The following is a 27,907-nucleotide window of genomic DNA, read 5'->3' as shown; positions in this document are numbered from 1 at the left end:
TCAATGGACAATATCTTTCATGCACGGCAAATGTTAAGTAACTCGGAAAAAGAAAAATAATCAGAATTCTTCCCAATTTAAAAAGAAGTATTCTTATTATAATTAATTTTATTATACCAGAAATATATTTTCAAAATATTTATTTAAAAACAAATATCAATATACTATATCTACGTGTGACTATTTTTAAGCCTTACTTTCATCTTAAATAATGAAAGCAATCACAAAAAAAATTCCGATTTCTATACCACACCATCAAATACTATAATTTAAAAACATCATTTTACACTTATTTTACGACTGCCGATAAAATAATACTAAGCTAAATGAAAGCTTTTAAAGCCCAAATCGTTTCCTGCGATTATTTTAAGGAAAATTTTTAGCAATTACACATGATACCAATTTCAGCAAAAAGTTATTTTGGTGACTTTCGAAAACAATGGCCATAAAAATTACAGATCATCTGTACACAGCAATAATTTACAAATTTAGTTAATACATTACAATTATTTTAAAACGTGTAACGCGGTTTACCATCAGCTATTACCGTGCACGGTTACAAAAATGCACGCGCCTTTGTTTACATAAGAACAAAGCTAGAAAGTACGTTCTATATGGCACCATTTACCTTTTTCCATTCCATATCTTTTGTCCCTTGAAGCATTCTTTGTCAAATAAATATTCGGAACTTTTATCAGAAGTTTCGGATTTGAAATTTATAATCCCACAGTGTAAGACGAATGGACAACACTGGCAAAGTTGGTGTAATTCATAAAAGCTTCACAAACACAGAAAATGACGCGTCACATATTCTTTCAAAAAATCACACACTGTCGGTAGAAGATTCTTCTCAACGGCGGGTGAATATTCGACGGGAAAAAAAGCTGTGGAACAGGTGAAATTTGGGAAAATTATTCGCTTCAGAGAGTTTTTCAACTGGTTTTTGTCTGTATGTGCTACACGATACCGACGCTCAGCGGAAGGGATAGAGAGCAGAGGGAGGTTATAAAGGGAGGGGAAATATAATTTTTCCAATTTTCCAGGCTTCGTTACAATTTGCCATGATGCCAGGAACAGCCAAAGAGATTACTTATAGTGCTGCCATCTACTATCTAAATTTTAAAGTATTTTTTGAGCGTCAGGTATGTTTATACTATATAAACACAGGTAAGTCATTAAAGCAAATATATATGACTACCGATTAATCGGGGTAATACCGAGAACGACATTCATAATTAAGTCAAAATACATACAAGTACATTCATTATGTATAAAAACGGGTCTTTAAAACAAATATAGTGGACTACCGATTAATCGGTATAATACCAAGAAGGACATACACAATTAAACTAAATTTCGGTGAATACGTAACTTAAATCAACAATAAAAACAAGAACAATCTTTAAAACAAAAGAAATATCGTTTTTGTTTATATTACTGTTGTGATTCCATAGAGTTGAAGAGAAACAGAGGATTAACGGTTGCACATTTAAATTTCTAATGCTTGTGCAATTTATTTTTAATAGATGATTTAGAAACAAATTATATACTGCCGTGGATTAAAACGATATGACATCGGCTGCTAGCGCTGCACATATTTTCTTCTTCTCTTTGTAATTTTCGTGGCTGAGATAATTTTTTTATGATTAAGCTGGGTTAGAGTAGTGGATAATATCAATGAGCTTTAAATAAAGTATAACTTCTAGTTGATTCTTCAGATAAACAAAGTCTAATTGTTAAATTCCTTCAGATAAACAAAGTATAATTGTTAATAACAAAAAAGAAAAATTAAAAATTATGGTATCTGTTTCAAAGTAGTTATTTGAAATATATTATAAACACTTCATTTTCTTTAATTGAAAACCAATAAAATACAATCTTTAATAAAAAGAAATAAAAGGCACAAACATTTGATTATGTTGATATAAATTCAGAAAAATTAAGTTTTACACATGACCAATGATATCTAATAAAACAAAATCCAAAATTTCGTATTGAAGACTTTTTTTTTTTTTTTTCCCTTGTTAGAACAACCAATTAGACTTTGTTTATCTGAAGGATCAACTAGAAGTTATACTTTATTTAAAGCTCGTTGATATTTAAATCATGAAATTGGCTGAAAGTCATGTGCTGGCCACTTTTAGAATTTTAATTAAAATAAAATGAATAAAAACTTACAGATTGCCACTCTTCCTCCTCTTCTTTCAAAACATCCGGTTTCTTTATTTCTTTCACTTTTTTAATCTGTTCTTCTGCCTAAAAAATGAAGCTCGTTTAGATAATATAGATACAGTAGAGAAGTAAATTAAATTCAAAATCAAGGCATTTATTTCAGACAGAAAGAAGAGCATGGTTTTTATTTAAAAATGCACCCCATGAAACTCGTGTCACATAATGGGAATCCCACTAATTTGAGTGCCAAATTCGCGAAGTCTTTATTTGGATGTTTAAAAGTACAATGCATATTAGTATTACTTTACAGTTAACAAAAAATATTACATTTTCACAAAAAAGGGGGGAAGAGAAAGAATGAAAGAAAGGAAAAAAGGGTGTATGTTCTCCCCTCCCTCCCAAAGTGTTCAGATTTTAGTAGTCGCCTGAAAGGTCTCTTTTAAAGTTTTGTATGATTTATCAGTAAAGATTAGAAATCACCCAAATAAGCGTACATAGGGGTATGCAAGCAATGCAGTCGCATAGCGGGCCAAAGCATTAGATGTTAGGCCTTACAGGACTGAATTAGATTTACAATGTTTAAATTTAGAAAGACAACAAAAATAGCCTGGTTGTTTTTGCTTCTCTCAAAACATATATATATATATATATATATATATATATATATATATATATATATATATATATATATATAACCAGGGACGGATTTATGTATAAGCCACACAAGCTATAGCTTAGGGCCCCGACTTTCTTGCGGACCCCCAAAAATTAAAATATAGTATTAAAATATATAATAACGAACTCAAATATACTACGTGAGCATGAGGATTTTCAGCAGCCCATATTCGGATGTTATAGCGATGAACATGTCCACTAACATGGAATGTGGCCTCATCCCTAAACACAATCTTCTGCACAAATCGGTTATCATTGTCGACCTCATGAAGCATATCTGTAGCAAATGCAAATCGTTTGGGTCTATCCGTCGGTTTGATAGTGCGCAACAGCTGCAATTTGTTGAAGCTTCTTAGGTAACTCTTCCGGATAGCCTCTACAGAATCGTCACTGACCGATGGCCCTGAAAATGGGGTTTATCCAATTAAACTGCTGGTAACTTTCAACTGCTTATGCCACCGATTAATGTTATTTCTATGTGGTGGCGGTTCGTTGTACACGCGACGATATTCACATTGCACTTTGGTCACGGATTCGAATTTGACAAGCCACAAAACACACTGAACTTTCCTCTGTACGGTCCACATCGCGACTAATGTAGGCGTGGATGGACTGATCTGCTCCTTCGCATTTCGCGGTGCTGCGTCATCACCTGTGTGAGCACATGCTTACACATAATACTACGGAAACTTGGATAATTTTCCTTTTGTTTTGTTACTTTCCTGTGACCGAACAAAAGTGCACCATGACTTTACAGACGCACTATATATAAGAAATATGGGGCTCCTTAAGCGTCTTGCATTTCTACCCTTTAATCTTAATTTTCGTTCCAGATGGAACTTCCCGAAAACGAAGACGCATTATTTCATTTTAAAGAAAATTCGAATACAAGTTCCATATCGTTCTTGTCACTCCCTGCGACCCGAAAGCTTTCAGGTCGTTAATGGTGAAAGCTATTAGTGATTCTGCACTAGTCACATTTTGACTTCTGTGAAAGTAGTTTCTACGTTTCTGAAGGCAAGCCTATTAAAAGGAAGGGATGTAACATCTGCAATTCAGTAGATATTTCGGTAAGGACAATAATACAAAAAATGTGATGTGTACAGCACATGACTTCCTTGTACGGAATATTAAATTATACGCATTTTTTCTTGCATTTCATTTAAACTTATTGGATTAAATTTAATTTACTTCGTCGATAGCGCATAAACCACAATAGATAGAATATATGCACTCTTTAAAATGCACTATATTTTTTTTTACCATAGCGACACTCTGGCCCTAGGTTAACGCCCTTAACAGCGTTACATTTTATTCATTTTTTAACTCAGAATGCACGAAATTTATATCATCTTAAGAATTAGGCACGTAATATACAGCTGAGCGTAACCACTTCAAGAGAGATTTAGTCCGAGGGCAAACACGGACTACTCAGAATTCCTAGCTCTCTCTCACACAAATTAAGTTGAACTTTCCTTAAATACTACTTCTAACTCATTTGCAGTATGTTATGAGTGTCCGAATTATTCTGAACAAATTATCTTCCTGACGGCTTAAAATGCTTAAAAAAATAAAAATATTGGAAGAAAATGTTCATTACCTAGTTACAAGATTTATGCAAATAAATCTAAAAAAGAAAGTGCTCGAAAACAAATGTGAGCCTCTCACTGAATGTGACTGTGGCGTAATGAAAAGCTTTAACATCGTTGTGATCTCCAAAATGTATATATAAAAATAAATACATTTTAATAGTAGTTAAGTTGAATTAAAATTATAAAACCATATTTCTTATAAGGGGTATATATATATATATATATATATACACAATAAGTAAAAGCATTCATTTCAGGAATTATAACTTTATAATTAACAGCATAAGTTTAACCTTTTAATTACTTTTATGGTTTAAATAAACTTTTAAAAAGATCGAATTTTGGGATTATTCTTATAATCAACCAATTTGGCTAACTAAGAGCGAAAGCATTGCCACTGCCAAGTTATTTATCTTCCACGCGATAGCGCATTGCCTCTCAGTAAAGTGTATAATATGAACTTTCAGAGTTAATCTGTTTGTTATTGAGTAACAAGCCAAGCGATTTCATAGCGAAAAATGCCGTTTTATAAGAAATTTTGTTACCTTTGAATCTGATGGATTTCAGTGAAGAGATGTCTAGTTAGAAGTATTAAATATTTTTATGAAATAACACTAGCTACTCATCAAAATCATTAAAAAATTTTTCTCGTTTATGATAACTATTTTAAGCGGACAGTAAAAAAAGAAAATGGAAATAGTTACTTACGTTCTTTTCAACTTAGGGTCTAGAATAGCCTGGTTATCAACTTAGAATGAATCGAATGAACAACTTAACTGAAAATCGTCAGCTGCTACTTTCAAGTTTTGCGTCGGTAACGCTGTTTGAACTTCCGGCATTTTCTTTTCTTTTTCCTGCACGGGTTATGGACAAAAAGCATCATGCCGGCAAAGGACAACACGGAATACTCACAGGCACGCGACGCGTTCAGAAGCCCCACCTAGCCAGCAAATAATTGCCATTTTCAAGCAAAATGGAGGCAAAAAATTAAAAGAAAAAGTACATTTAAAATGATATCAAGGTTGACTAACTTCAAAGGATTCTGCATAGAGTTTGTGACTTGTTATTTTTTCTCATTTAGAACATTTTTTAGCATCGGAATTGCTGTTAGTCTCAAACCTCTTTTTTCTCCGCGTCACTTTTCAAACTGTAGCCATCAAATGTTTTTGCCACGTATTATTATCAAAGAAATAACGTAAAGAATATATATATATATATATATATATATATATATATAAAGGTACTTTTCCGTTTCGCCTGCCCAAATCTCACCAAGCAGACTTTATTGGCGACAACATACAGTATACACATAAAAAATGTTAACAAATGTTAGTTCTAATAATTTTTTATTTTGAAGGCATAAACATTTTAATATCATTTAAAATTTTGTAAAAAGCCAGTACATAAAGACAATAAATTTGTAAAAAGACATTAATTTAAAATTTACTATGCTTCCATGGTTCATCATCCTGATACGACGGTTCATATCACATGACCCCAAGTGATCTCATCTCATGTAAAGTACGCTACAAATATCTATTTTGTTGAAATATGCCAAAAATGCTTTTATTTATACTTATTAATTAAATCGACATCTAATATATATTCTGTATTAGCAGATACTGTAACTGGATTTTTCTCCTATTTCTGCAGATTCAAGATTCAGTCACATCAAGGATGTCATCTCAATAAATCTGAGCATTCACGGTTTCCCTTGGAAAGACATGGAGGTCTGTGCGTCCACCCAAAGAGATGCAACCCCAAACACAGACACTGCCCCTTCCGTATGCATCTCTTTCACGGATGTTTGACGGATGATAACGGGTTCTAGGTTCTCTCCATATTAAATAACGCCTACTACCGGTTTCTAGACTAAATCTGGACTCACCCGTAAAGAGAACGCCCTCCATTGATCAGGCGTCCAGTGGACATGTTGTTGTGCCCACTGAAAACGGTCCCTCCTATGGCGTGACGTGAGCGGCACACAAATGGCTGGTCGCCTCGCCATACAGACCACCTTCGTGAAGCCTTCTACGCACAGTTGACGTTGACACGAACCTTCCGGTGGCTGCAGCAAGGGAGGATCTAAGAAGAGTCGGAGTAGTGGTTCGCGTGCACATAATGTCAAACATCGGTCATCAGCGCTCGTCGTAGCAGTTGGCCGTCCTTGGCTGAACCTTCTAGATGCCGAATTTGTGGTTTGAAATTGCCTCCAAAGTCTATGAACCACATAAGGACTCACATTTAGCCATCTGGCCATTTCTGTTTGACTTTGTCCTGCCTCTAGTCTCCCAATGGCTCTCCAACGCAGTTTGCAGGCAAATGATACCTGGAGGTCATTGTTACGAACTGGCTATCTCAGATTTCTGATGTCACTGTCACAGTGCAATATGTGGGCTTGCTCTCAAACGTATTCCGAAAGCAGCGCCACTAATTTGCATATCGCAGTTTTACTCAACTACTCTTACTTGGCAACATATTCAAATTTTACACGGTTCGGCTTATTTTTGAGGGAGTTATCGCTATTTTTGTGATTTTTCCTTAATTTATGATAACCAGTGTATTTTATATGTACGAGCCGCACAAATTGCCTGCGAGATCCATATCAGGCTCGCGAGCCACACTTTGGCCACCCCTGTACTATAATATAATCCAAATTTTGTTTAATTGGTATTTAAAACTCATAAATGATTGGGAAAGACCATACGATTCTGACTATAAACTTCTTTTCTCTCCTCCTATTTAAAACACAGAATTGGTCACATCACACTTTTTTTTACAATGAATTTCAACTTGTTGCAAAATATTCCTTACTTAAGACACAATAACACGCCGAATAAATACTAATTCAGAAGTCAAACAACAAAAATCAGCGTTATATTTAAAAATTTTCACAGGACTAGTTTCGATGGTTTTACCGAACCACCATCTTCAGCTGCAAAACCGCAAATGACGTAAGTACGAAACAAGTATTCCTTACTTGTTTCGTACTTACATATCATCTGAACCACCTTAGTAGAAGTCGTCAAATTTCCAGAAGCCGCCAAACTCTGGCAACCACGCGCAGAACAGTTCCTTAGTTAACTATATCCATTGTAAGTTGCAAACCGAAAATTCACCGAATCGCCTTTATTTTTGTAAAAACTGCGCCAACATGGTTGCGCTAATACATAAAATAGGTTTAATCCTTGTGTACGGTACACATGAGATTTGGCGAAACTTTACATTCTGTATCAATGGTTTTGGCAAGTTTTTGATGGATTACTGCTTTATTTTTTATTTATTTATTTTGAGTTGTTGATTGTTTAGCTATTTTGCATTCCTGAGCGTCAATGATTTTAATTTTATCGATTTATAGGGATTTTTTTTAAAGTCTAGTTTATTCCTATCGTGCACACCAAATTTGGCGAAACCGTGAACGTAAATGATTTTAGTTTTAGATCGTGAATGATTTTATTTCTATTGATTTATAAGGATTTTTTTCAGTTTTCATAGTGTATTTTGTGTTTATGATGAACGGTGTAACGGAGGATCACACGAAATCTTTTTGGAAGTTGAGAGATAGAAGGAAAACGTGCTGTGCTCATTGGCTAATGTATGTCAGATGACCTGCAGCGGCGCTTGATTCTCATTGGAGAACTGGAACACGACGTTTTCAAACGTGTTTCGGATTTTTATACACAAAGCAGAAACGCGCCATATCTCAGGAATGAAACAACTTTGGTCATTTTTATATGCATGTACTACCGTCTTTTTCTGAAAATAAGACATCCTCCGAAAATAAGCCCTATCATGGTTTTCGGAACTTTTTGTAAAATAAGACATCCTCCGAAAAAAAGCCCTATCGTGATTTAACTTTTTTTAAAATAAGACATCTACCGAAAATAATCCCTAGTTAAAATAATGTGACAAAAGGAATTCGTTAAAAAATGCTGATGATTTATCAAGTATAAGTAATAATATGTTTAGCTTTCCTAATACTCGTATTTCAGAGAAATGTTTGAAACAAAATATTCCGAGAAATTAATTGTTTACCTCTACAGTTCGTTGAGAAATGCTTGAAACAAAATATTCCGAGAAATTAATTGTTTACCTCTACACTTCGTTTCAAATTAATTCTTGGAATTTATCTTAACCAGTTCACCGTTTGCCCCGAGAGAGATACATTCACAGAAAAAGAATCGTCATCTGTTAGCGTCGGCAGACTCCCGTCGGGGTAAAATTTGGGCTGAACCGTAACCCCCGAGACACATACGACGCAGCGACCTTTTTCCAACCCCCACAGAATGAGTCGAAAATCAAAAGGGGTGATTGATGAGTAAAAATAAATAATATACCGGCAGGAATGACTGGTTACCTCCAGACACTTGACATTGCAATAAACAAGCCATTCAAGGATCATTTGCGGATGGAAATCAATGAATATATTGAAAACAGAATGGTGAGAAATCATCGAGGTAATTTTGTAAAACCAGGCTTACAAGAAGTTGTGAATTGGGTAAAAAATTCATGGGACAAATAATTCATGGGTAAAAAATTCATGGGTAAAAAATTCATAGTGATGTTTCCAATGCACTACGAACAGGCTACTTAGACAAGAAGTATTCATTTAACGATAGCTATATCGCAAGACATAAGAGATTCGGACCAATGATTCAACAGGAAATGGATTTGGAAGAAAATCAGAATATAATTCAAAATTTTATTTATGACGATGTTCCAGAAGAAGATGACATGACTGTAATTGAATAAATTTAAATTTCTGTATTCTGTGTAAAATAAATATTAAATAAAAATATATAAATATACTTTTATTTTTGCCCTTACCCGAAAATAAGCCCTAGCGCGTATTTTGGACCAAAAAAGAAAGTAAGACAGTGTCTTATTTTCGGAAAAAGACGGTAGAAAAACAAGCGATTTTGACCTATCTACAAATAATGTTTAGAGACATTAGGCTATTTTAAAGCAATGCCCTCGCCGGGATTCGAACCTCAGACCTCTCGATACACGCCGAGTATGCTGACATTACACCACGAAGGCAATCTAAGAAGGCGGGAGAAATACCTTATATATTCCCCCTTTCAAAGGGCGACTGGGGATTAGGGAAACCAGTCGCCAAATCCTGGTGGTGGAGAATCATCATCCACCACCTTTTTCAGTTCAGGCGCCACTGTAGAGTCATTAAGTTATTTTGGAAGCATAACACGTGAAAAATAAGCAGTGCCCTCGCCAGGACTCGGACCTCTCAAATACGCGCCGGAAATGTATACCATGAAGGTATGCTAAGAAGGCAGAAGAATTTTTTTTTTTTCAATGGCAGATTGTGAACAGTTTCATTAATCGCTACAAGTCAGATGTGGTGGTCTCTTTATTATGGAGGCACCTAATAGGTGGGCCACTATCGCCTCCTATGAAAGGACGGACAGTTGCAACCTTGCCTTCTCCGGGATTCGAACCCAGGCCCTTCGGTATAGCAGTCAGGCTTCCCTAACAATTATACCGTCTGGGCGGCAGACGGGAGAAATACCTTATAATATATCTACCTCTTTATTTCTTCCATTGAAATATATGTATGAAGAAAGTGATAATTTGTTAAAATACGGATATAGGATCTCGAAAAACTTGCTATTTACAAATATCACAAAACTTGAAAAAATTAGGTTGCAAGGATTATATTAATTTATCTAACAGTTAAATTTTGAGTTAAACTTTTCTTTTTCCTATCATTTCTGAATTTCAACTTACCACTTCCGGCCAGAACGTAGTTTTAGAATCACGTTTGAATGCGAATTGAGGAAGAGCGGTATTTAACCGCGAAGTTCTACTGTCTCAGTCAGAGAGAATCAGAGTTTCCTGCTACCACGCGTCTATTATTACGTTTGGCCCTTGATAGCTTCGCAGTTCAGCGTTACGGGGACAACTCTATTAAACTTTTGATAGCTTCGGCTATATGTTTTTAGTTAAGATTAGTTTAGTTCTTAGTCTCTTAAGTTCAAGTCCGAGTGTTGGCTTTATTGTACAACTCCAAGACGGAGTTCTGTTAAACTTTATTTGAATAATAAAGAGTCTTTAAACCTTATCAAGTGTTGGTTACTGTCTCACGAACTCAAGCGATTATTCGCTCATCAGTTCTTAAGATTCTTCACATTCAACTGTATATTTTTTAATTTGCACAGTTTAAAAGTACACAGTAAAGAATCTTACAAGGTGTAAAGCATAATTTTTTTAATTTGCATGACACATCTGCATATATTAAAATATTTTGTTCCTGGTTCTGATTATGAATGCTTAAACACTCTTGCGATGACTTCTGCAAACCACTAGGGTTGCACAGTCTTTATTTAAAACAGATAAATGTGGGCCTCAACGTACAACAAAAAATTTGTAAAGGCGTTTTCCTATACAAATGGATTCTATCATACTAAACGTGGATGATTTTAACGTTTATCGATTATTTTCGTTAAAACTTGTAACGTACTTTATGTTAATTAACCAGTTACGGTGATTTTGAACCTTACTGTAATTTCTTCTTCCGTATTATTCACCGGGATGCAAATTAGCTTTGATTATATCTACACCGAGAGTTTTGAATCTTACAGAGAAAGAGCTTAGCGCCCACAAGCGGCCGAGCGGTAAAATCGCTGAACACTGGTAGTTCGGTCTGAGGTTCGAATCCCGCGAACGGGCTGGCAGCATGGGCGTTTTTGTGGTTTTCCCCATGTGTAACGCGTATACGAACCAGTTTCCCTTAGAAAGTCCTCCACGAAGGCATCCCTCCTCTTAGGCAAATAGTCCTCGAGGCTTTGCCATAATAACACACACACAGAGAGAGCTTAGCGCTGTTAGAATTTTGGCAGCTCTATCTAAAAGATATTATTCCGTCTTTTACATTCTCTCGCAGCCGACTGCTTTAAACTTACGCGTCGGAGAAATTAGTCGAGCCAGTCTACAGTTCAGTTTAAACTGTGTGTATAGTCTTAGACTACTAATCAAAGTTGAATTGAACTGACTGTCATTTCTTAATTCACATCGCCACAAGTAGTGGTAGCCAATGTAGCACGAATCGTGCCTTTTATGTTACAAGTTCAGACTAAATGAAAAGTCTTTCTCGTACTCTTTCAGATGGAGCGACGACTCGTTAATTCGTCTAGCAGGGTCTTAAAATTCAATATCCAGAATAATACAAACCTTAGAAACTTCTGGGAATTCAGAAATTCTGCGGAAAATACGAGAAGGTTTCCATCGAAGATATTCATATAATTCGTTATATCGGATTTCCGTACTTCTGGAAGGGCCATCTAAATTAACATCAAGTGCATAGGAATCTAAATTCACTTCATAGGATTCCAACCTGGGTACCTTTAAGTTAAAGTTGACGAACCTTAAGGAAGAAGGTCTCTGGAAGGGCCGTCTAAATTAACATCAAACGCATAGGAATCAAAATTACACTTTGTACGATTCCAACCTGGGTACCTTTAAGTTAAAGTTGACGAATCTTAAGGAAGAAGGTCTCTGGAAGGACCATCTAAATTAACATCAAGTGCATAGGAATCAAAATTACACTTTGTACGATTCCAACCTGGGTACTTTAAAGTTGACGAACCTTAAGGAAGAAGGCCTCTGGAAGGGGCATCTAAATTAACATCAAGTGCATAGGAATCTAAATTACACTTCGTATGATTCCAACCTGGGTACCTTTAAGTTAAAGTTGACGAATCTTAAGGAAGAAGGCCTCTGGAAGGGCCGTCTAAATTAACATCAAGTGCATAGGAATCTAAATTACACTTTGCAGAATTCCAACCTGGGTACCTTTAAGTTACAGTTAAAGTTGACGAACCTTAAGAACTGATAAGCGAATAATAGCCTGAGTTCGTGAGACAGAAACAAAACGTGAGAAGGGTTAAATTACCCTTTATTATTCCAAATAAAGTTTAACAGACGACTCCTTTCTTGGAGTTACAATGAAGCCTCCACTCCGGTTTGAACGCAGGAAACTAAGAACTAAACTAAAAAGGGATAGCCGAAGCTATCATGATTCTAATAGAGTTGGCTCCTTAATGCTCACTAACGGCGAAGCCATCAAGGACTTAAAGTACGGCTGACCGTAATAATAGCTTAAAAGTGAGCTATTATTACGCCTAAAAAGGCGAACGCGCGCTAGACTTTGTTAGAGATCTCTGGCTCTCTCACGAAGTCAGTAGAACTTCGCAGTTAAATACTTTGTAACCCGGCCAGACATATGCACACCTCAAACTCCCAGGTGCTTAATGAGAACTTCCTGTTTTGTTCAGGGACAAAATGGATAGCAGAACTTTGAAGAAAGGTGTAGCGGAAAACCACTGGTGCGGTTTCCGGACATAAGTGACTAGTTAAACCCATTCCAGGTTTTTAATAAAACGAAGAGAGGGCTTTGTGTGAAGAGCTTTGTATGCTGTAAACGAGTGAAAGGAGACGCATCTCAGCGTCGTCGCCGCGTCTGCGTCCTTTGTATGATTTATGGCTGAAATGCTTTGATTATTTTAATTACTATTCAAGAATTTCTTATTAAGTTTTTTAAATAAATATTTTAAAAGACAACCGCTCTTTCTTTCACCCAGCACGGGTGTTCAGACGTTACAACTTCACCTCATTTGCATTGAAACGCGATTCTGAAAATACGTTCTGGCCGGAAGTTGTAAGCTGAAATTCAGGAAGATAGGAAAGTACTTTTAACTAAAAATAAACTGTTAGAAAAATTAACATCAACCTTACAACTTCATAAAAAAATTATTTCATAAAAAAGGGGACTTTCAGATTTTATATTAAGCCCAAAAGGGCGTTTTTTTAACATTTTGTGTGCTTCCTTTTTATTTATTAAATATCATGTTCTTTGCACTTAAACCACATAAAATTCAATTCAACAGCAATATAAAAAAGATATCTAAAATATTAATATAAACACAATTAAAACATTAATATAACAGTATTTAAAATATTAATATGTATATCAATATTTAAAAACAGGTTATCTTTAGAATTACTAATACACAGTTTCGTGCGCTGGAGATAAAAGTGTTTTTTTCCGTACAGTGTTGACATTGCTCGCTTTGAAATTGTTGAGTTTGTTAATCAAAAATTCATTAAAGTTTTATAAAATTTGAAATCTCTATATGTAATAAAAGAAAGTGTCTGTGTGTCTTTCGTTCGTGCTGCGCGTAAGCCAATAGACCCAGGGCTACGAAATTTGGTACGTAGGGTGCATCTAGACAAGAGCCAGTGCACCTCGAAGCGATTTTTTCGAAATACGAATCAGATTTTTTTTATTTTACGTTTTTTGATGAAATCGCAGTAATTCTCTCTCATTATATCCGACGCAGCCATTGTTGTTAATATCAGCACTGTTGCCACTCGGAAAAATGAAAGCGATAATTTAGTGCAGTTTTTAAATTTAATGTTTCTCTTGGATACTGGACGTTTGTCGAGAGAAGGCAACGGGAAATCAGTTAATTTATTTATTAGGATAATTAATTAATATTTGTATTAAAGGCTATTTGCTTATTTCATTGTAATTTTTTTTTTTTTTTTTTTTTTTTTTTTTTTTTTTTTAAGTTGGTCTGCAGAGTAAAATTCTGCGTAGTTTTTAAATTTAACGTTTGGTGTTCCGATTCGGACCTCCAAGTGCTCATGTCTAAATTAACGTCAAGTGTATCAAATTGGAGGGGACCAAAAGGTCTCAGAATCTTGTGGTGGTGGTTCTTATAAACTTAACAATTCGAGGATATGAAGTCCTGTACTGCTGGGTTTCGGGACATGCAGGAATAAAGGGAAATGAGCTTGCAGATATCACAGCAAAATCTGTTTTGAAGTGTCCAGTCGCCTCCTCCCTTTTAGAGACATCTGTTGTGTCATCAAGGGGAAGATCCGGGAAAAAAAAAAAAAAAAAATGGCAGCAAATTTGGGACGCTCAGCTTAACAACAAGTTGATAAGTGTAAAGTCTAGAATCGAGCATTGGGATTTTGCTGGAAATCGTAAGGAGGAAGTTCTTTTGACTCTCCTCCAGTGGCGTAGCTAGGGTGCGGCAAAGGGGGACATCTGTCCCCGGGCGCAACATCCAGGGGACGCTAAATTGATGGTACGAAATTATAGAATGAAGTGTTTTTCATTCGTGGCACACAGAGAGGGGCGCAAAATCTTCAGTTGTCCCCGGGCGCTGAAAACCCTAGCTACGCCCCTGCTCGCCTCAGAGTTGGTCACACTAGGGTGACACATAACTACATTTTGAAAGCTGAGAATGAGCCTGTTTGTTCAAATTGTAATGTTTGTTTATCTGTCCGTCATATTTTAATTTAATGTCCATATTTTAATAGTCTTGTCAGAAACATTTTAATAGCTGTAACTTACCTCTCGACCGTTTAATAAGAAGAGAGGCTATTTGTAATTTATTTTATTATTTAAAAGGGACTGGCTTTTATTACCTAATGTAATTTGTTTTGAAGATTGTGTTGATTTAAATGTGTGCTTTTACCTTGTTTTTATATGACTTCATCCTCTGGATTTGGTACATTTGTCCACTTATTTTTATTTATTGTAGTTTAATTTCATCATTTGTAATCATCTCATCCTGTGTTTGGCGCGTTTTAATCATGCCAATAAACTCTCACTCACTGGTTTGCGCCAATAAACTCTCACTCACTCGTTACAACGGGGTTTGACCAAACGGCCACATTAGAGGAAGGGAGGAATGGAGCTTACCTTCTTATACAAGGGGCACGTTCCTACTTTCACAAACTGGAAGGGGTTGTTGTGAGCTTTGAGCGGAGTTTTGACGACTGTCCGCGTGGGAATGTGCTCGACCCCCTGCGTGGACCCGCTGTCGGTGGAGGAAGATCTGTGCTGCACGGGCCTCGTGCCTCCCAGCGGAGTGTAGGCTCGATCGAGACCCGAATTGGCCTGCCAGCTTTGCGAGCGTGACCTCCGACTGCTCGCGGCAGTGGGCATGAGGGGCGGCTCCTCCTCCTCATAGGGGCGGTCGAAAGTCGCGGAGTACCGAGTCGTACCAGGCATGTCGGGAGTCCTTACTTAACCAAATCTGACATCATTCCCATGTGTCGATAGGAATCTGCAAAGAGAAAAATGAAGGATACAGAAAATGGATAAATTGCAACCATCTCTATTAAATAAAGAAGTATCACATTTCCACCAAGTAAAGCGACTAAATGCGAGTCATTTTGGAATTCCAAGGTTATAACTGGAATTAAAACTGCTTTTAAAGTGCATGTATTGTACAGATTGATTTTCATTATTAGAGTTGAAGCTACTACCTTTTATTTATCATCGATCTTACCAGGGCCCGACTTAGCCTAATTGGGGTCGAATTAGTTCTGTTTCCGTGATTCCTCTTTCTGCGTTTTTCAAAATTCTTCCTGTTCCCGCGAAATCGGAGAGTACAGTCCCCCTCCCACAGCTCATCGGGAGATGTCCCGACGAGTCATTAAGAAGAGCCGGGCAGTTTCTTTGTGAATAAGTTAGTCTTCGTTAGATTGAAGATGTGTTTTAGTTGAGGCTCCTCTCGAAATCTTTAGCTTCATTCTACTTGTAATTCTGCTACAATATTGGCTGTTATTTTCACATCTTATGTTAATCAATATGGATGTTTTAGACATTATTGCAACAAAAAAAAAAAAAAAAAAAAAAAAAAAAAAAAAACGTAAAATTATAATACCAATTAGCAATCCTTATGCTAACCCAGAGATGCTGTCTGTAAAGAAAAATTATCTGCGTTTCGCGGTTGGCTACAGAAAACGTAGTAGTATAACTCAGTCCTTCCCATAACTTGTAAGGATCCTAAGTTTTACTAACGTTTATTTTATTTTAAAACTGTACTATCACTTCTTATTTTCTACTTCCGGCCAGAATTAAATGCTTTAATTTGTTTGTGCAAATTGTCTTGCTAACGCCCAAGTACTTAAGTTGTGGCTTTTTGCCAAGAGTTAGAGAGAGGAGGATATTTAGGAAGCAAGCCGCTTGCCACTGCAGTTTTACGAGTTTTGACTCGGTTGCTGGTTGCCTTTAAGGCCAGAGGTTTAGCCCTCTTGATATTTGAAAACATTGTAGTTTCAGCAAAACGGCGTACTACATACGTACCCTTTTAAATAAAGACCAGTCTTAGTGCTAGGCATTTGTATACTAATTCAAAGTTAGCTTTTAGTTAGAGTTTTAGTTAGTAGTTTTATATTCTTAACGTTCAGACAACAAGTGGTTGGTCTCTGTATCCCGAAGTTCGGGAGTACCTGTAAAGTATTGAAAATAAAGGGTTTCGTATACCCTTCCTGCTTGTGTTGTCTACTCCACACATTGTTGAACATAGCTTGAGTAAGCTCCCTGTTCCTATTCAGGACACATCATGTTTCCAAAGCAAATCAAGAGAAACACAAGTCCTGACAAACTGAAGGGATTATTCGTAAAATTAAATGAACTCGATTAATGACAACGTTATATCTGGCACTGGATATTTACGGATCAGCGCGAAGCCTGAAGACCGCATTCATTAAGAATCCGACGCCATTTTGAGAATGCCGTGTGGCTTATGTAGAGCACCCGTCATTTTCCAGCGAGCAATGGATACGATCAGTCTTTAGGAAGCAAAATAGATATTTACGCTTTATTGGAGGTCATTTCTAAGTGGGTGGAAATAGTTTCGTACGTTGTATGTTTCCAAAGAGAAATATACGTTATACGGCATCTGACAATGCAATTCAATTAACAGAAAATAAAAAAGATAGTGGCTTATACATTTGATTATGCAATGAAATTAATAGATTTCGTTATTTACGCTCTCCACGCTTTTATTATTGACGATATAAAATTGTAGATGAACTATTTACCGTATTTGACGACATATAAGACGCACTTTTTTTTTCCTAAATTTGGTCTCAAAAAAGTTACCTGCGTCTTATACGTGAAGGACACAGGTTAACTTTCAATACTGAATGCTATTTTTAGCCCGGATAAAGGTCTAGACACACATAACTTTTTCTACATCTACATGTGTGTGGCCTTCTAAATAAGGGTGTGTCTTATATGCAATCAAATACGGTAATCTGTTATTCGTATTAAACTATATGACAAATTATTTTCCTTTCAGTGCATTAATTATCCTATCCATTTTAAAGAAAAGCTTACTGTATAAAAACCTTTTTTTTTTTTTTTTTTTTTTTTTTTTTTTTCTTCCAATGATAACTCTATGGAAGTGTGGCCGCGCAAGCGTCTATTTGTAATAAATATATAAATGAATAAAAATTAATTCGTCTTTTTTTACTCAAATTCTGTATGCGAAACAAAATCTATAGATTATTTTAAAAATAGGCGCAGCTTTAGTAACCATCTGCATAAATTTTAATTTCCGCGATGCTTTCTCACGTAAAAGATTTCCATTTTTGAGCAAAATATGTTTGAGCGAATTGGCAACAACTGCAAAAATAGCCCATGGATTACTTCCATTATCATTAATCCAATTAATAGCGATCTAAGAATTACTTAGGATTACAACTAGCATAAACATTTTCAACGACTGACAAGGAATTAGTTCGGTCACTCGATACGTAATGCCCTCCGTAAACACTATATAAATGGATCAGGGCGTTCGACATGGAACACGTTCAACGCCATTATCTCGACCATTCTGATTGATGCTCGAGGTCAAGTTGGACTCGAAGGCCTCGGGGCAAGGACATTTATTTTTGTTTATATACTTTCATCGACATTCGCGTTCCAGCGGAAGGTCAATTACACCAGAGATTTCACATTTCATCATTTATTATTTTTTTTTTTTAAAGAAAATCGAATGGGGAGAATATCTAGCACCCAGGTCAACAACTGTAATCTGGCTTTTCATCAAAAATCACTTATAAGTAAAATAAAGTCAATGCTGGCAATTCCAACTGTAAACCGTTAACAGCAGTTCTGAAGTAAGACAATTCAAACTGTATTTCGTGGAACCCCTATGAAGCACTCGCTGTAGTTGATAACGTTTATTGACTCAAAAATCCGTTCGACATTATTGGATACAACCTATAGACAACATTATCTATATTCGACGTTAAAATCTCCAGCTCCTAAAATGTTGGATCGTAGATTCATGCAAAATACTTAGAAGTTTCTCACACGGTTACAAACATTTATGTCACTCGCAACAGCGTATTTAAGTGAAAAATATTTCTCACCATACCTAGCAACAAAACAAAATATAGAAAAAAAATTAAATGGATACTACTTTTAAGAAATGTCCAGGCGCGGTGGGATGGCTTCCCCGCAAAGCAAGCTTAGGGTTGCCATAAAACGGCAAGGGAAGGCAGGGTTGTCACATTTGACGGCGAAATTGGCGATATGCCATATGGATGGAGAACCTTCTGGAGCGAATTCTTACTGGTTTAGCCCAGAATGTTCTCGAACACAAGCCAAAAGCTATATAAACCGTGCTGGTACGCGGTTAGTGCATTGTCGAGAGAGCGTGTTGAGCTCCGAAAACGACTGAATCGAAGAGTCGGGAGCTGCACTCTTGTGTATCGTCGAGTGCATAGCGAGTTGTAGCGTGGGGAGTCTCGAGAGTACGTGGAGTTCCGAGAACGACGGAGAAGAGTCGGGAGCTGTACTCTGGTGCTTTATCGTGAAACCGTCTCCACCGTTATAACTTGATAGTGTGAAGGCTGTGTCGCTGATCGTGTCAGCGTGTTTATTGTAGTTCTTCGACGACTGTAAACGTGGTTTTGGAGCAGTACTGATTAATATTGGCCAATAAAGTGTGTTTCAATACTACATCAAGTGCTGTTGTCATTATTTACTCCAAATCCACACGAACCCATACTTACGAACGTGAAGAGGAGAGAAAAATTACGCAACAATACGAAGTGCGATTGCAGATAACATCAGTGGAGCTAGATACGAACAGTTTGTGTAAAAAAATGCCTGTCACTAAATATAATGCAACGGTATGTGGCATCTGGAACACGAGTCAGTCAATGAGTAAATTAACATTATTTTTATGTTAAAATTTTAACAAAAAAACATAATACTTTTCTTGATTTGCCTTCGAAAAAGGTACCTGTAACACATTAATCTACCTTAAATATTATTTTAAGATATGTGTCCCCCCCTCCCGAAAAAAAGCCTTATAGTTCAAAGGGTTCCATGAATTTCAAGACACTGTAATAGAATGGTCATTAATCGCAAGAACACAATAAAAATAATTTACATTCAAGTCATTTAACGAGTGAAAGTACCTCCAACATAGGTAATGCTTTCGGTCCGAAAATTCGGTATCGAGTCATTAGTGAATAAGGGTCCCCACAGCAAGTTTTCATTATTATTAAAATCATGTTTGTGTGTTGAGATTTTTCACTCCACGATAACTCTAACATGAAAGAATTTCCGAATGTTTCTGGTTAGGTTAGGTTATTTAATTACGGCAAAGCCTCGAGAACTATCTGCCTAAGAGAGGGATGCCTTCTAAGGGAAACTGGCTCGTATACACGCCGAAAGTTTCTGTTTTCCGTACTTAAGCTTTCTCGATGCATATAAAGAGTCATTAGATTACATTAGATTAGATAGATTACATTAGATTTTTAGCAATATTCTACAACCGAACAGTGCTGCTGTGGGGTTGGAGTCCTGGAGTCGGAAACGAAGTCGGGTAGATTTTGGGGTAAAAGGATTCGGAGTTGGAGTTGCTAAAAAACATGTCGACTCTGACTCCAGCTTTTGTTGAACAGTTTGAATTTGAAATGAAATTAAAGTAAACTGGGGAAAAAAAAAAGAAAAAAAAAAAAAAGAATGACAAACTGAGATAATGTTTTTATTTATAGATTATATACATTAATAAATAGTTATTTTCTATTTTATTGACGTATTAGTAAATAAATATAAGGAAGCAGGATGGATGTGATATTTTCCATTATTGATTAAACAGATGCATTTAGTTACTAATCTCATTGGCGAATTTAGGTAAGCAGGAAGAACTCCCAACATTGATGCCATTCTTTGGCAGCGAGCAGGAAAACGAGCAACGAGTTGGAGAAGACATATTTAATGATATAATGGTTGTTAGGATTAAGAATTTTTTCAGAAGATGTAAATAACCCTAATATTTCTTTAATAGAAAGACTGTAGAATGATCTTGCAGAGTTGGAAACCCTTCTTTCTATACCGTATATAGCCACCAAAAAGCTACAATCTGAAGAATTAACAAGAAGCAAGACTGGAAGAATGCGATGCTTGTTCTTTCAGAAATGGAGAATGGTTTATTGGAGAATGGTTTCTGAATGGTTTATTGCAGAAGGAATAGTTTCTTCAATGAAGAAAAGAGAAACTAGTTTGCTAGACAATAAGATCGCGCTGTTTTCAATATATGTAGATCCAAAACTCCGAATTTTGTTGGATGACAAACAATTAAAAAGGCAAAGGAAGCCATCTATGAACTTTCATTAAGAATGAACTTATTCTCAGAACAACTGGAGTATTCGAATCAGGACAGTCAAACTGCAAACATTGCAATTCTCTGTCATCCTCTTCTAGTGATGAATTAGATTTAAGAAATATTTTTTGGATAACATTGAAAAGGCTAAGGCAAAGCGAATGAAAATAAAGAACCAAGAGCCTTTAGATATAAAAATGAAAAAATACAAACAAGATTTATACACGGCATTTGAAGAAATAGAGAAATATGATATCTCTTGCAAGGCATCTCTTATTGAACTTATAAAAATCTATCCTGAAAAGTTAAAGGAAGTAGTCGTAACAGTAACAGCTCTTCTTCCTACTCAAGTCAGTGTGGAAACACTCTTCTCAGTTCTGAAGTTTATCAAATCGGATTTATAGTCCTCTAACAAAGAAGATCTTGCCGAATTTTTAATGTTTCTTAGAAATTACTAATGCCAGTTTTTCCATTTCATAATAAATGCTAATTAATATAAAAAATTTGCTATGCATCAGTTTTTTTCTATAGCATCTATTACTTCTTTTATTAAAAAAAATAAGCTCTACCCATGTGTATATGTTTACATATATATGAAGGAGTCGAAGTCATTAAAATTCCAGGAGTCGGTCATTTTCCCTACCGACTCCACAGCCCTGGTTGCGAGAAGATTTTCAACTAAAGTAGCAAAAGTAGACTAAAAAATTCGCAAAAAGTTGCAAATGACGTTAGATATCAAGTGATTTTTGTGACGTTATAGTTACGCGTGCTCATATGACATCCGACGTCATCACAAATTTCGGTAAGATACAGACTGTATTCGATCCTTAGTCGTTTTAATTACGCCTCTTAGCTTTAATGAAAATTTTAAAACTATATTGCTAATTTTCAATTGTTTAAATATCCATTCCTTTTGTAATTAATTCTCATTTAATTTAGATTTCTGTTTATAAATTAATTTTTAAGATATTCCTCACGTTTAGATTTATAAATTAATTTTTAAGATATTCCTTACGTTTAGATTGTTAGCGCTTTTGTGTTAAATTTTTTGAGTTGACAGTTAATTTTTTTAATGCACTGAGTTTTCCGTTCTGGGTAGTAGACTTATTTCAGAATCTGATTACTTAAGAAAGCTTTGTTTGTTCTTTCACTGCTAAATTTATTTGTGTTTTTATTTGGAAAAATGCAGTTGCGTTGATTTTTAAATCCTCTCTATTCCTTAGTTCTTAACTATATTATAATCAGAAGGCTGAATTTTATTTCTTTCTCTGTTTGGGTAACCGATATAGGGTGCGCAAGCTGCAAGTTCCTTTGTCCGATTCGTTATTACCGTAGAACAGGGGAAGGGGACTGTCTTCAAAACAAAATCTGTAGAGCACTAAAATCCTGAATATTAATATTAAGTCTTGTTTTACAAAGCATTTTACGAAACATTAAAAAAATCTTTGAAGTCGCAAAAAGTAGCATAAGAAAATGGTGGAGGTAGCAAAAATTTCGCAAAATCGCAAATACTAAAATTTTAGTAGCACAAGTTTGTCAAAAGTCGCCAATTTGCGAAGAATCGCACGATCTAGCAACACTGCAACCGAAAGCAATATTTTACTTGAACCCTATAACAGGTGAAACCCATAAGTATTTAAGACATCGATGGGAACAGTATATTAGATTTGGGATAAAATGGATAAACCGGAAATGATATTTTATTTGAAACTCTGAACTGATTTTTGTGAAAAAATATACTATGATACAACCTAAAACTTTCCATATTTGCCATCTAAAACTCGTACAAGTTTAAAAACAACATACTAGATTTTGATTATACATAATGAGCCGGATCTTCTACTTTACTTGGAACCCTTAAATTTCGTAGGAAATGTTTATTTACTTTAATTTAAAACCAATTCAATTATATATTATTCAAAGGCTTCATAAAAATAGAGTTTTTAATAAAAATAATAATAAAGAGGCAACCTTTTTCTTACGTTGGTATAAATTCAGAAAAACCGGTATTTACGTATGATCCAAAATGTAATCCGTGAAATGTAATTCAAAATTCCGTATTCAGTTACCCCTTTCTGGAACGCTACCTTTTAAAGTAAGAGTTTTGATGAAAAAAAAAAAAAAAAAAAAAAAAAAAAAAGGTAGGTAATCTAATTAGGCCTAGAGGAGTACACAAGTAAAATTTTGTGAAGATAGCACTTATCGTTTTAATTCTGTGGGTGCGCCCAAAGTGGGCACACTGATTGAATAGAGCTTCGAAAAGAGTGCTGAAACGAGCATTGTTGTCAATGAACTGACCGATGAGATGCGGAGAAACAAAGAATACAGTCTCTCAGTTGTCCTAGATTATCGGTGAGTCCGGTCTGGGCACACCCAGCGTTCGCCGTTTGATTTTAGGCAAGAGTTCAAGGTAAAAATTTAAAACTAATATAGAATAAGGAGATTAGCATACAGCCAATAAATAACATAGAAATTTCTTTTCAAAGAATTCCTTTTACACCCTAAAAAAAATCTGGAAGATTTCTTTGAAAAATGAGGGTCTTAAAAACTAAACATGGCTAAAATGTATAGACTGGTTTGTGTTGAGCTGCCATCTACTATAAATAAAGAAGGTTCAGAGTAACCTATAGTAACTTATAAATCCTTTTTCTTTCAATTTTTCTGTGCGTACAGAAGGAAATTTTTAGGTGTGTTCAGACCGGACACACTGTGCCGCAAAGGGCTCTAAAGTATTTCTCCCGCCTTCCTAGCGTGCCTTCGTGGTATTTTGATCAGCACACTGAGCCGGTATTTCAGAGGTCCGTGGTTCGATTCCTGGCGAAGGACTAAAATGTCGAATGATGATTCTCCACACTCAGGATTTGGCGATTGGGTTTCCTAAAACCCCAGTGGTTTTTTAAAAAGGACAGTATATAAGGTATTTCTTCCGCCTTCCTAGCGTGCCTTCGTGGTGTAGTAGTTCTGCACGATGGGCTGGTATTCCATAGGTCCGTGGTTTGATTCCAGGCGAAGGCGTTTGCTCATTTTTCATGTCTCTGGCTTACAAAAATCCTAATGTCTTTACACAGTAAAAGTTAAACTCGTGAATATTTTTACTAGTTATTTTCATACAAATATTAAAACGCCTTCTTTATAAAGTCTTGTTTTAATTAACCAATTAAGCCTTTACGATAACTTCTCCCTTCCGTATCCCTGATCAGGATACAAATTAGGTTTTTCATGTAGAAGCTCTTTGGATCAGAGGTTCTAACAACCGCGTCTTGCTGTTAGCCATTTCTCGGCCATCTCTGCTTAAAGATATATCCCGGCTTTAGCTTCTTACTAGGCGATGTTTCGAAATACGCGCCGATAATTATGTGATCCAGCTTAAGCTGACAGCAGATTTAAAAATTATTTTTATAAAGGAAATTGTTTCATCAAATACATGTTAAAAATTTCAATTTTCTTAAAAAAATAATTAAAAAATGATTTAAAATGCTCCTTGTGCTCTAATTTGCAGCGTTTTATTCTAATATAAAATTGCTTACTGTTTATTCTAAGCATTAACTTGTTTTAAACACTTATTCTTTACTATTCTTAACTTACTTATTTATTCTTATTTACTTATTCTTAACTAAATTCTTTATATGCATATATATAATTATTATTTTTTTTTTCTTAGTAAGCTCGCCAAAAAATTACCAAGAGCTGTGGCTCCAAGAAAACTCCAACATAAGCATATTCATTTGCTATGAAAAGTGTGAAAATGGAAACTTCTCATTTCCTTAATTTTGCAACACAATGCGCAAAAAATTTTGACCAAAATTTGTCTTTTTAGTTTTGTTCTTACAACCTTTCTTATAATAACATATATATAATTATATATAATTAAGGTTTGTTAATAATAATTTATAATAATTATGTATAATATATTAATATTTTATCTTCAATAAATTAATATAAAATCGATTTTTTCTTTAATTAACATTAATGAAATGGCACAAAATGAAGATACTTATATTGATAATCCCGATATTTTCAGAAAGCAATTTGTATGCCATCATAATTCTCACAGGAAAGTTGGCAGAAAAATGAGCAGAAACAATGTCTCAAAAAATGCAGATTGTAGTGCTTTTGTGAAAATTCTGATTAAGAAAGACACAATATATGTAAAATGCAAGGATAAATTTGTCAAAGTAAGTTACGGATACAATTTAAGTTTGTTTATGTAAGCATAAAGATAGTGTTTGTTAGCGTTATGTAAGCATAAAAGTAGTTAAGACACAATAACACGCCGAATAAATACTAATTCAGAAGACAAACAACAAAAATCAGCCTTATATTTACAAAATTTCCAAAATTTTGTAAATATAACGCTGATTTTTGTTGTTTGTCTTCTGAATTAATATAAAAGTAGTTGTTGTTAATATTAAGTTTCCTTTATCCACAGCCAACTGACAAATGAAAACTACGAAAACATATGTATAATAATTAAAATCAAGCAAAAAATTGCCTTAATTTGGCATAAATGTTTAATAAAACTCTGTCCACTTCAAGAGCACTCAGCTAGTCTTGTCTTTTCCAGGAGCAAAAAAGTTTTGCTTCTGAAAAATTCTTGCTTTTTACATTGCCATGTTTCTATTCCGTTTAATATAATAGCTCATATAAGCATGCTTCTATTAACTTACTTTATCTTACTGTAGTTTTATGCACATAAAAGTCAGCTGTTTTCTAATTTTTGTTTTGTTTACTTGTATATACATGCATATATGTGTAAGTGTACAAGTACATATCTTTTACAATAACATCTAATTCAGAAGATCGGCGTGTTATTGTGTCTTAATAACATCTACTCAATCATCTACCTAGAAAAACATTAGTAAGCATCTTTCCTAACAAATATTTAACCGTTAAATATTAACTAATATTTCACCATACATAGTCTATTCTCAGCATCATAATCTAATTTTATTTTGGAACAGTAGAGGGATCCTTAATATTCCGAAGCAAACATTAAATATTACACTGATGCCATCATAATAAAGTGTTTATATACATATATATATATATATATGTGTGATGTATCAGCTTTAGTCGTAGCTTAAATAATCAGACGATAAGTTTAAAAAAACAGGATCCATTTATTATTATTCAGGAGAAATAGCAGTTACAAAATTCATATCTCCAGAGTAAATAAAACAGAATTACTAATAACTTTTTGTATGAAGTTTACTGCATTGTTACATTAAAGAAAAAGCCCCATATTCCTTTTGCGAGTCCTTTTATAGCCTCTGGAAAGGAGGAGCTTCCAAGAAATGACGCCAGCCTCGTCAACCAATCCAGTTCGCTTTAAATACCTCGAGAAAATTCTATAACTGTACGTGTAGAAAAGCAGGGGAAAAACAACTTGACTACGGGGCTGTGATTTAATTCCACGTACTTTCAAATAACAGGACGTCGCCATTAAAAATGAAAAGAACATACAGTTAGAATTTCAAGTGTATTCTTGACTATGGAATTTTATTATTACAAATATATACACATTTCGATTCTGAAAAACTCATTCAAAGAACGCACTTCGCAAAGCGCAACAACAGAATGTAAACAAACAAACGTCAGTAATGTGACATCATTCATGTGGGCGGAATTAATGGTGATTGTCATTGACCAAACTCAAGCCGTTGTCCTAGCAGAGTACACTTTGCTTATATGCGGCCTGGGCCAGCAGACCCTGGATACATATAAGGCCACGGTGCGTTTTCCAGGATGAGGTGTGACATCAATGTTAGTAGGGATTGCATTTCACTTAACTCTCCCCACCCAGGAATGTGGTGGTTGGATTTCCGAAGTTTTGACGGTCACCAGCACCCCCTGAATACATACAGTAAGTTCTAGGGGGTGTTGCCCGGGCGCATATTTCACTAGTGCACATCAGTGTAGCCATTGAGGGAGGGATTTCGAAAATGGACCAATGAGCTTCTATTTCTCCTGTGACGCTAAATTGCCATGTGCATGTAAGCGTATGTTGTTTATCTTTTAATTCGCATTTGTTTCGCAGTTATGAATGTATGGCGTAGAAAATCTCATAGTGCTTTCGTTTTATGAGTTTTCTATCGCTAACATTTCACTTTCGCAATGTTTTATCACGTTAATGTTTGGATTGATGGTTCACGGCATATTATCGCTCTTTACATCGAGAAAATGACTCAAGCTTCAGTTAGCCTCGAATATTATGCATTTACTAACACCTGTGGATTAAGAAAATTCAAGTGTATATATATATATATATATATATAATTTATTTCCTAAACAGTATTGATTAATTGATTATATTATCTCCTAAGTTTAATTAAAGTAGAATTATTTTAAAAGTGTGCATCCATACTGGTAAGTTATATTTTGAAAGATGTTTTGAAGTAATTTGAAAGCAAAATGTTAATAATGTTTTAACGGGGACTGGAGTTAAATCATTACGAAGAATAATATATCAATTGTAAAAGGAAAAATTAAAACATGTAATTATTGTCATTGATCGGAAATTAGTTGACTTTTCAAGGGGAACAAACCAACTCCCGTTCAATGCACAATAATTGATAAAAATACGTAAATATGAAAGTGTTTCGTCTTTACTCGAGTTATAAGTTAAAGCCAAACCGGCAATTCTAGTCAGGCCAAAAATTTCCGCGAATAGTTGCTACTCAAAGAACTTATTCTCATGAAGCATTTTAGTGAATTCAATTTGGAGTAAAAATCAATTACTGTAGAGAAATCCTGTAAAACTCGAGTAACCGTCCCCGATACTATCATCTTTATGTATTTGAGTACTATATTATTTGTAGAAATTAAACATTGGAAATTGTCATTATGAAATCGAATTCAAAGTAAAGTTGAAATAAACATAGAAGATTATAAAAAAGATAAATAATGCAAACTTTGTAAAAACAAATCAAAGAAAACATAAAAATAATATAGAAAATAATATAAATAAGATCATTGAATGTACATGAAGATATAAAGGTCAGAAAGGTATTAAGTAACTTA

At 35.1% G+C, this 27,907-nt stretch overlaps 1 protein-coding gene across 9 annotated transcripts in view; it reads right to left on the bottom strand.

Annotated features, from left to right (window-relative positions):
* The window catches only part of LOC118188745 (uncharacterized), a 320,917-nt gene that overhangs the window by 109,337 nt on the left and 183,673 nt on the right, over positions 1-27,907 (bottom strand). For 8 of the 9 annotated variants that reach the window (XM_085821267.1, XM_085821270.1, XM_085821271.1 and 5 more), the window contains 2 exons: positions 15,172-15,538; positions 2,179-2,256 (listed from right to left, as the gene is read on the bottom strand). In XM_085821267.1, the coding sequence (XP_085677393.1) occupies positions 2,179-2,256; positions 15,172-15,483 (390 nt within the window). In that variant the 5' untranslated portion in view covers positions 15,484-15,538. Of the gene's footprint in view, positions 1-628; positions 989-2,178; positions 2,257-15,171; positions 15,539-27,907 lie in introns of those variants that run through there. The other variant, XM_035359244.2, reaches the window with a different exon arrangement.

This window comes from Stegodyphus dumicola, chromosome 7 (assembly GCF_044657685.1).
Source record: "Stegodyphus dumicola isolate Sdum_Otavi_A_Nest chromosome 7, ASM4465768v1".
NCBI classification, from domain to species: Eukaryota; Metazoa; Arthropoda; class Arachnida; order Araneae; family Eresidae; genus Stegodyphus; species Stegodyphus dumicola.
Note: the sequence above shows the minus strand (reverse complement) of the source record. Positions and strands in the feature narration are given on the sequence as shown.